At 39.0% G+C, this 10,379-nt stretch overlaps 2 protein-coding genes across 2 annotated transcripts in view; one reads left to right on the plus strand and one right to left on the minus strand.

The window, feature by feature from the left end:
- Positions 1-101: 101 nt before the first annotated feature.
- On the plus strand, positions 102-5,093 carry LOC106011527 (lactoylglutathione lyase-like). The gene is made up of 4 exons (XM_013081558.2): positions 102-259; positions 788-855; positions 2,840-2,929; positions 4,194-5,093. The coding sequence occupies exons 1-4, from the start codon at positions 168-170 to the stop codon at positions 4,265-4,267; spliced, it is 324 nt and encodes a 107-aa protein (XP_012937012.1). The 5' UTR covers positions 102-167; the 3' UTR covers positions 4,268-5,093.
- The window catches only part of LOC101862644 (xanthine dehydrogenase/oxidase), a 54,942-nt gene continuing 46,558 nt past the window's right edge, over positions 1,996-10,379 (minus strand). Inside the window, exons 29-33 of the mRNA XM_035969304.1 lie at positions 9,310-9,654; positions 8,020-8,106; positions 7,161-7,328; positions 6,543-6,710; positions 1,996-5,932 (exon numbers count right to left, since the gene is read on the minus strand). Of these exons, the coding sequence (XP_035825197.1) occupies positions 5,879-5,932; positions 6,543-6,710; positions 7,161-7,328; positions 8,020-8,106; positions 9,310-9,654 (822 nt within the window). The 3' untranslated portion in view covers positions 1,996-5,878. The remainder of the gene's footprint in view (positions 5,933-6,542; positions 6,711-7,160; positions 7,329-8,019; positions 8,107-9,309; positions 9,655-10,379) is intronic.

Raw genomic sequence — 10,379 nt, forward strand, 5'->3', positions numbered from 1 at the left:
CTATGTGTGTGTGTGTGTGTGTGTGTGTGTGTGTGCGTGTGTGTGTGAGTGTGTGTGCGCGCGCATGCGCAGTCCAGCATTTTTATCGATTTTCGTGCAGCAAGAAACGCTGATAATGCCATTGAAGTCCAATTCACGCAGTGTATGATATTATATCTGACTCGACGATGCTATACATGAAGTGTACTGGGGGGAGGCCACCTCCTGGTGGGTGGCCCAGGACCGGGGCCTCTTGGGCTCACAGCTTGATCCAGCCCTGGTAATAGTATTGCTTTCCTTTCCAGGTTGTCTTTTCTCTTTTTGAACGACTTTGTTGTCCTGACCAGATTAAAACATACATTGAATAGAGATTTACTCAGGGTTTAGCAATGTTGCTGGCCTTGGCACGGCTTTACTTTTACAATTTTCGTCTACCAAGGCGTCCTTGACTAGTGAAATATTAAGCTCTCATTTTTGGCCCTCAAAATTCCAAATCTAAATAGACGGAGTGTTCGATTATCTAATCATAGGATAACATGTGCAGACCTCCTCACGTTCTCTCCCAAAGAATACATTTAAAGTAACAGAATGCTGTCAGAGAATCATTTGAACCAGGTCTATATATATATTTACTATGGCATTGTAGGTGAGCACCATGTATTCCGACCACATGACCCTCCACGATCGAAGACCCCCCCCCCTTTTTTCCCCCTGCCAGCCCTCAACCCCAGCCCGATCTGACAATGATTGACATTTTTAAATTTTAAATACATGTACTTAATTCCACGTCCTGATAATCATTCATCAGCAACTATGGTACAGAGAAGGAAGAGAAAGAGGTGTACCACAATGGCAACTCAGACCCCAGAGGTTTTGGTGAGTAAATTGGGTTTTTTAAAAACCTTGTCTACTAAATTAATTGCTCCTGGGACAATGTCGATAATTATATCTTTTTTAAATACTTATTGCTTGCGTAAACCCGTCGGGTTTTATTGCCAGGAGCGTTGCACGTGGTTCAATACTTTCGCACAGAGCACGTGTGTGTGTGTGTGTGTGTGTGTGTGTGTGTGTGTGTGTGTGTGTGTGTGTGTGTGTGTGTGCGCGCGCGCGCACGTGTTTGTTTGGTTGTGCTCGCTTTTACAGTTTGCTCCGCTTGTCAAGTCAGAGGCAAATTCATTCATTTGCGTGTTCACTCGCAAACTCATTTGATTTAGAATGCTGTGAAAAAATACTGCAGATATGACAGCCGTGGCGTCATCCGAAATGTGTCCATATCGGTGCTTTCCAGGATTTAGGTTTCTCCATCAGCACTTTTTCACGTCCCTTTACAATAACTACGTATACTACTGCTGTTGTTTTAGGTTCGTTCTCAGCAAGCTGTCGTGTTTTTTTTTGGTAGCAAATTTGTGGTGCTCCTTGAGTAAAATGTAAAGGATGCATACATTTAATATAACAGTATCGGTGCAGTCTATTGGAATATTAATACCAAGGATATGGTTCATTTTATGGATACTATGTGCATAGCTGACAATAGTAGCGTGACAGTTGCAGAAGTGGCAATAGAAGAAGCAGCAGCAGTAATAGTACCGTAAAAGTAGTATCAGCAGTAGAAGTAGTAGTGGTAGCAGCAGCAGTAGTAGCAGCAGCAGTAGTAGCAGCAGCAAAAATGGAAAGGTTACTGGCACTTTTAATCAAGGAAAGAAAGCACCCGAACCTCTAGGATTATAATAATTCATATAAACACTTAACTGTAACCTACAATGGGACCTGTGGTTCCTGCAGACAACCACACATCAATATATTCAACACCCGCACAGTCCCAGAGATTTTTTTTTTTGGAAGGACCATATCTTTTTTTTTCTTTTTTAGAAATGATTTTAAAAGAAAAGGACGTGCATTTCTTAAGACTGGGATTGTTTACACAAAGAGCGGTTTATATTACTTAAATATCACAACATGGCAGAATATGCCCCTTTGAACGAGAACAAAACAGAAACGACACGGAGAAACAAAATCTCATGATGTATACACATTAATTTATTTTTTAAAATCGTTTATTTTTGTCTCCAATTTTACAATGTTTAAAAAGAAAACAAAAACAAATTTTTAAAAACAAATTTAGTTACAATTTATACTGGTTTGTTACCGAAGTATTTAACTTTCAAATATGTAAAGTTTTACAAACGTGCAAGTGCACATTTAGAGTATATTAATCGTTTGATATCCATCACTGTGTCTGAATTTTGAAAGATGAAGTGGGCCAGTGGCGGCAAATCCCAAAATTACACCTGCCTTTGAAGTCATTATTAACTTTTCAACGTTTTTTGTGTGTTTTATTTTGTTTTCTTTAAAAATGACAGAATTCTTGTTCTTTTCTAGGTATCCAGCCATGTATCACAATAAAGAGTTTCATCGTGGAAACTGTTTTAGGCATCGCGTTTCTCCAAATACAGTGTTCTTTTTATACTGAAGACAAGGATAGAATACCAGACCTTTCATTGACAATCGTGCACAATAGATATTGAATGAAAACTACCTAGGAAGTCAAAATCTTAATTTAGATCCCATGAAAGGTTGTGCTGTCATGGAAGGTGGGGAAAGCTAATTTTGAGTAAGAAACAGGTATAATTGAAGCTTTTGCTATTACAAATAAAATGTATCCTCGAGTCTTCTGTGTTTGCTTGTCTAACACTGAGGTGTGAGTGAAAGCATTTCGAAGAATGTTTTCATGTATTGTGTGGTTCTGGTTGACAGCTTTTTTTTTTAAAGAAAGGAGGCCAAGCTTTCTCTAACCATAACATTTTACCTTTGGTGAAATAAATGATGAAGTTCATTTTGCTTTTTTTTTTCGTCTCGATAGGCCACATAGGCATTGTCGTCCCTGATGTGTACAAAGCCTGTGAAAGATTTGAAAAGCTTGGGGTGCCTTTCATCAAGAAACCTGATGGAGGTGAGACAAGTTTTGATCCACATGCTTGGTTCTTTTCTGCTCTGTCTAGGATATCGTGAGCCCAGTGCTCTCTATTTTGAGTAGACCCTAACACCAGTTCGAAGGCTTACAGGCTCACGGAATCTATATCGAATGCCGAAACCCCTTGCTTTACATGGACGTCTGCAAGGACACTGGGTCTAAAACTAATTACAGATTATGTTATTCACACACTTATATAGCATCTAGTGCAGAATAAACCCCAAAATCGTGTTTGGAGAGAGGTTTTTTTTCGAACAAAACAGCAACTTCCGTTTGATGCTGTCTTGTCAGTTGTAAAATATTACTAGTTTCGATTTTTGATAAATCTATGCTCTTCGTGATAACCATGGATTTGTTTTAAGGAAAACTTGCACTACCGAGAGATCTCACTAGCTTACTGAATATAGGTCTAGGTCTATACCCTTTTTGTTTTTTGTTTTTTTCATTTTGCCTCGTTTAATATTATATTTTCCTTTGTAATACCATTCAAATATACCCTTTTTGCTTTACTCGGGCAGGGGGAGGAATAATTCCCAATTCTCTTTTTGCGATTAAGGCTGTAAGTGGCCTAATGCTTGGTGTGCCCAAAGACTTGGACACAATGAAGCTATGATAAGATAGCTCTGAGCAAACGGTTCCGATTTCTGTGGAGATAGACAAAACGAAGAATTTCAGTGCTGAAATTCCATTGGCTATTTTGCAGTTCTTACAAGATAGCACTGAGCTAGAGCCAAGCTAAGTGGCGACACTTCAGAATGACACGAAATATCTCAGAAATAGAGGCATCAATCCGGATTATTTTCACTGTAAAACATAGCTTTTTTAAAAACCCACCTTTCTCACCGGGGTAAAATCTTGGCAGGATCTAAACATGGAGACACAATAAGATAGCACTCCAATTATACTTTTTAAAATCATATTTCGAGAGACAAGAACAACGTTTCTGTATAATGAACCGCATAATCAATTATACTGTCTTCTACTTGTCAGTTTAGAAACTTAGTAGCCTTATATCCTCGAGGTATGATGTGCGTGATAATTTCCCAATTGGTAATGTTCGAGGAAGATTGTGTTTTCCAGTACAAAGTTCTGCGATCAATATTTTGATGTCACTTTTCAGAATTCTTTAGTTTCAAACCTTTCTGTCTCTTTATTTCCGACTTTGATACAACTCTATACTTATTTTTATAAATTTCAGAGAGATGTCATTAATTTTTTTTGATTTTCTCTGTCCTTTTTTCAGGAAAAATGAAAGGTTTGGCTTTCATTCAGGATCCCGACGGCTACTGGATTGAGATTTTGAACCCCAAATTTTAATCTTGTTAAAGATGGACCCATACATTTACTAGAAAGGGAGTTGTCAACTGATGGACTCACCAGTATGAGAACAGTGGGCATTCTAAACATATGTGATGGAGCATTTAAGGATGTTTTTGCGTTACTGGACTCATACCATGTTGTGACAGACAAATGGAGAAATGTGAAAGAAACTCCCAAGTTAAGTTATATATCGGTAATGACTTTGCCAAACATTTCCTGTTGAAACAGTTTGTCGCTGTAATGTATAACACATCACTGTTAAAAAGAGTTTTCCGTAAAGGCAAAATGAAATATTATTGTAAATGTTGTGATCTTTATTTTTTTTTCGCACTGAGGTCGTTTCAGTTTTTTTTTCCCCTCAGAAAATTTCGAACACGGCAGTACAAAGTACAATACGGATCCAGCTTTTCCGTTCTAAAACAGACACACGAGTCTGCGTAAATTATTACATTTCTTCTCATCTTTCGAAAAAACAAATCAATAATGTTCTAACTCTTCAATAAACCTTACATGGTTGACAAAAAATGCTCCCGTGTAGTGTTAACATTTAAACATCAATATTGTAACTAAAATACAGACAAGCCATTTCGTGTTTCCTCTCTAGTCATGCGACATTGATATTTGAAATTAAATATTACGATACAAACATTACTGGATGCTTTGTGTCAACCTTTGGAAATGCTGCTGCTGTCTATGTTTCTGATGGTTAAAATCAACATTTGCAAAATATATATACGCATATATATCCTTAAAATCCATCTCTTATTATCCTGTCAATACAGAAAGCATAGAATAATAATAAAGATCGATGCAGCCTTTTTTCCGACCTGCAGTTGTTACCTGATGGTGCAAAGTACGATGTTTGTTTTTCAACACAGTTCATGAATTTAATTTCTTTTGACACCTTTTCCATTCTGCTCTGGGCACTACAGAAGTGTTGCCTTCACTACAAGGAGCAAAATAATTCTTCTTATAAGTGACACCAGAATAAGACCCTTGGCATTTATCACAAGAAGACAAGGATTACGGCAAGATGATTTTTTGTTTAAAACAATGTTTGAAAGATACAGGCATTAACATTTTTTCTATGTATGTTTATAATTACACAACGGCCTTTTCCTGTTTTCAGCAGTATTGTTAGGCGTACCACGTTTTCATAGACAAACTTCTTGAATGGACCAATAAGCTATAGATTGATGATAGGTTGATAGATCGATGATGTAAACATTGCGTTCACGGAGAAATACTTCACGCGCTTCAAACACGTTCTGTAGTTTGCTAGACATACACAAGGAACATGCAGAAACAACCTATTTAAGTACATATTCGTTTCTAGGACTAGATCTACTTCTGCCTATGGCGTACTAAGACATAATAAAGCGGCCCAGTTCTAAACTTACGGATACGAACAACAACTAATGCACAATCCCGTATGAGTAGGCCTACTTTAAAAAGTTCTTGTCATGTAGTCAACACTCAACACCCGGTAGATCCCCAAGGACATTAACTTTCGCCTGCTGAAAAAAAGTTAACACTGGGCTGTGCCTTGTCGTTCACTTTCAGACGAAAGTTAGCCTTTTGCTCCTTCTGATATTCCACCTGTTATTTTTACGGTTTGACGTTCCACGGGGTCTTTTGGTCCCTTTTGTCATCTTCGAGGAACTGTAGAGAGCAACGAGTTGATTAGTTTGGAATGGAAATGCGTCACGCATTGCAGCCGTGAAAGGTGTCAAAATGGGTACATATCTGCAAGGGGGTGCACGTCTCTCTCTCTCTCTCTCTCTCTCTCTCTCTCTCTCTCTCTCTCTCTCTCTCTCTCTCTGTGTCTCTCTGTCTGTCTGTCTGTCTCTCTCTTTCTCTGTCTCTCACTCAGTGTGCGCGCGTGTGTGTGTGTGGGTGTGTGTGTGTGTGTGTAAGTGCGCGCGCGCGCGCGTGTGTGTGTGTATATGTGTGTGTGTGTATATGTGTGTGTGTGTATATATGTGTGTGTGGAAGAGAGAGAAAGAGAGAGAGAGAGAGAGAGAGAGAGAGAGAGAGAGAGAGAGAGAGAGAGAGAGAGAGAGAGAGAGAGCGAAAGAGAAAGAGAGAGAATCAGAGATAACAATTATATATATATTATATAATATTCCTTTTTTCCGTAGGTCCTTCCTTTAAGTTTACCTTTAATTTCTCTTGAGGGATTTTAAAAAAAAGCAACCTTGCTCACACCCGCAATTAGCCACGTTTCTTCCCTTTGCCAAATTCTCCATCTTGACATCGAACAAACACCCACCTTCTCTACAAACTGGTCCAGACAGGCCATCCTGATTTTGTCTGGCGTGGCAGGTGTGTCCAGCCGGAAATGACCTGTGTGTCCGGCATGTCTTCGTGCCGCGGAGATGGCCGCTTTGATAGCCATAAGTACTGAGGTAGCCAGACACAGCGGCGGCTCTCCCACTCCCTGTTGGTTGAGGAAAAACTCACGATATCTATCTATCTATCTATCTATCTATCTATCTATCTATCTATCTATCTATCTATCTGACTGACTGTCTGTCTGTCTGTCTGTCTGTCTGTCTGTCTGTCTGTCTGTCTGTCTGTCTGTCTGTCTGTCAACCACCTACATTTTTTGTGACCTCTGTACAACCTATCCCACTTGTAATGTTTGCTATTTCTGCTCAAGTAAAGTCGGCTCAGAGGTTAAGTGGGATCTATATGAAAATGTTGATCTCTAGAAAAGTGGCACTTATTGCCCATATCGAAGTTCATAATCTTAACTTATCTAGCTCTAATTTGTTTTCACTTTCAGCGTTTATTTCTTTGCTTTCTAAACAAGCCACAAGAGAACTCGCATTTTATAGTAAACAAAATAGGTTATATTTTAAAACGTATTAGGCTAAATAACACCCACCTTAGAAGAATAGACTGCCCTTGGGTTTTTACTGCAGCGGAGTAGCGCCACGTTCATGACTTGTGGGATGTTGGCGAACGAGGGGATCTTGTAGTTGCCCGGACCACGGGAAAGATGGATTCCCTCGGGGGAGACCTTGTAGTCTTCCAAAGCTACCAGGCCGTACCCCTGTATAATTGAAGAGGTCTTATTACATGTAAGAGTTTTACGACACTTGCAACAGAAATGGACCGTATTAGATCTGAAGATTGGAGGGGTAGCCTAGCAGAGTGTAAAATTCAAAGAAAAGAAGGAGGTGGAACGAGGGCGATACATTTTCATTTTTGACAGGAAAAAACAGCAAACTACTCCAGAGCGCCCGCCAGCCAACCGAATTAGGTTAGTATTCACTTAATTAATGACATGCTTACGTCATACGTCATTTGTAGATGAATAGAGGATGTCAGCTGTAAGTTCTACTTCTTCTACGCTGTTCTGATTCGTTTCGGTTTTCTGTGTGTAAACATTTTTATCTTTTCCATTCTTGGCCTGTTACGTTCATTTTTATTGGGCACACTTAGAGTTAGAGTCAAGAGTATACACGCATACACAAACAAACAAACAAACAAACAAACAAACAAACAAACACACACACACACACACACGCACGTTCAGTGGACTTGACTGACAGTCGGCACAACACGAATAAAGCTAGTAGTAAAGGCTGGAAACGGAAGAAAAAACGGATTAACTGAACTAAAATGGCCCCAATGTGGTATTGATATTGATATCAGAAATCACACCCAGCGATATATTTCCAATCAAAGACAGCTGAAAGACGACGGATAAACATGTTGTATGTATGACCGTTTGAGTTTACCTGCATAAAAGCACCCTCAATTTGGCCAACGTCAATGCCTGGGTTTAGGCTCTTCCCGACGTCCATGACAATGTCGGTCCGGAGAACCTGGACAGTCACAGAGACTGATTATAGTGCATGGCCGAATATACATGACATAGCGTGCTGGTACATTAAAAAAAAAAGAATAGAATCTATATAGATGATCGGTATGAGCCATAGGAAATAAGATGAAGATAGATATTATGTTGACAGGCAAACCCACAGGCAGAAAATAAGACAGCTATAGGCTAAAGATATAGCATGGTAGATAAAGAGCTTTAGTTTAGGTAGATTAAAAAAGAATATAATAATATTGTTAGACTGTTATATAAATAGATACGGTGGATCGGTTTAGTTTTAGTTTTAGTAAGAGTTTTACGGCACTTGCAACACAATAAGTTCATATAAGTGCCGAAGATTAGAGGCGTTACAAGAGAGTAACAAACACAAAAAAGAGGAGGAGAGAGACGGGCGATAACTGTTGACACGAAAGAAGGAGCAGACCACACCAGAGCGCCCGCCAACCACCCACGCGGTGGGTAGATTGACATACAGATACTTATACAGACATGACAATAGAGCCATATACGACAAAGAGATTGATACACATGTATTTATGAACAGATACATGTATAAAAATATAACAATGTTTAAAAAATATGATTCAGGCACTCACTATTGAAATGCACAAAACAAAATCTCAATTGCTGAACATTTTCCTAAGATTTTATCAGTCAAGTGGTAAAAAGAAAAGTTCAAGACTTCACGTGTAACAGCAGCTGAGGACAGTAACATTCAGTGTAGTACGAAGGTTACGAAGACAACCATATTTCCCTTTCCTCACTGTCTTCCCGTTACGTTATGGGACTTTAAAGGGATTTATGGTATCTGATATTCAAGATATCCAAGATCTCAACAGAAAAAAAAAATTGTATTGAGTCTATCAATTGGTTGGTAAATAAAACATTATTTTTACTTTATGAAAACTGTTTATTTGCAATATGGCGGCCGTTACCATGGCAACCGTAGACTTAAACAAAAAAATAAGGTTACATTTTAGAGATGTTTTCTGTTATACCTCCATGCTATAAGGCTTTAATAAAAAGGTCATAGTCACCGAGATAGGTTCATAAACCAGCCCCCCCCCACCCTTTTCCCTTAACGAGGCGCCTCGAAATATACACAACTATTCTACCAAACATCTCTTTCAGCACAATACCCAACTCTATTTGTAAGTGTGTTTGATGAGTCACTGATCATGAGTCTTACCAGGTGATCTCCGGTCAAGCAATCAATTTCCACTTCAGTGCAAGCAGCCCCAAAGGAGAAGTAGCTGAAAGGACTGTTTGTATTTTGGCTCCAGTCCAGACAGACGTTATCGAGCCTGCAAAACACAGAGCGATGTCCCAACGCTAAAAGATTTCCAACATGATTTAGACGTGTTAGAATCGCCCACATTTTGCTCGTTTTGTTTTTGCCGGGTCTAAACGTCCCACGATGCATCAGATACAGCATTTGGATGAAAGGCCAGCTCGGCTCCAAGACTTTTCGTGGATTAAATTTTTGCTTGACCCAACTCTTTGTTTTAGTAAGAGTTTTACGACACTTGCGACACCATTAGGTCATAATATAACTACCGATGATTAGAGGTGTTCTTGAGAGTAACAGTACACACACAAATACTCACACACATTCACACACACACACACACATGTGTGTGTGTGTGTGTGTGTGAGGAAGAGTTTAACGGCACTTGCAACACAATAAGCCATATTATAAGTGCCGAAGATTAAAGGTGTTACAAGAGAGTAACAAACATAAAAAAGAAGGTGGGGGGGATAGAGACGATAGATGTTTTATAGGAAAGAAGGAGCAAACCATATCAGAGCACCCACCAACCACCCACTTCGCGTGTTCGTAATGATACAAGGAACCAAATGAAAAACATCCCCACCCTCAAACAAAAACTATAGGAACAAAATGAACAACAGCCTCAAGAAACGGTTGTACCTCTATGTCGATTTCTTTTTTTCTAAAAAATTTTTTTTTTTTTTTACAGTTGAATAATTTATTTTACACAGTAGGTTCAAATCTTCACTCTTCCAAGCAAGGAGTATTGTCATGCTATCACGTAACTGCTTATTGACTATCCGAACCTGCGATTACTAGCTATAACCTTTTGTTTCTTTATAACTAATTTTGTAGCATATGTGGTGTGATCAGATTCTCTCAAACATTATCATTATCTCCAATTTCAGAATTATACTGAAAATCGAGCTTTATGCCCACACCCACCTTTCACTTTATGTTATTGTTTTGTACCTGTGTGTGTGTGTGTG

The sequence above is a fragment of the Aplysia californica genome, unplaced genomic scaffold, assembly GCF_000002075.1.
Source record: "Aplysia californica isolate F4 #8 unplaced genomic scaffold, AplCal3.0 scaffold00136, whole genome shotgun sequence".
Taxonomy (NCBI): Eukaryota; Metazoa; Mollusca; class Gastropoda; order Aplysiida; family Aplysiidae; genus Aplysia; species Aplysia californica.

What these genes read in the sequence shown, in the direction of transcription:
- LOC106011527 (XM_013081558.2), top strand. Translation starts at nt 168, where the DNA reads ATGCTATACATGAAGTGTACTGGGGGGAGGCCACCTCCTGGTGGGTGG. An exon ending in CTCAGACCCCAGAGGTTTTG is followed by an intron (nt 856 to 2,839) that starts GTGAGTAAATTG and finishes TCGTCTCGATAG; the next exon opens with GCCACATAGGCATTGTCGTC. An exon ending in CATCAAGAAACCTGATGGAG is followed by an intron (nt 2,930 to 4,193) that starts GTGAGACAAGTT and finishes TCCTTTTTTCAG; the next exon opens with GAAAAATGAAAGGTTTGGCT.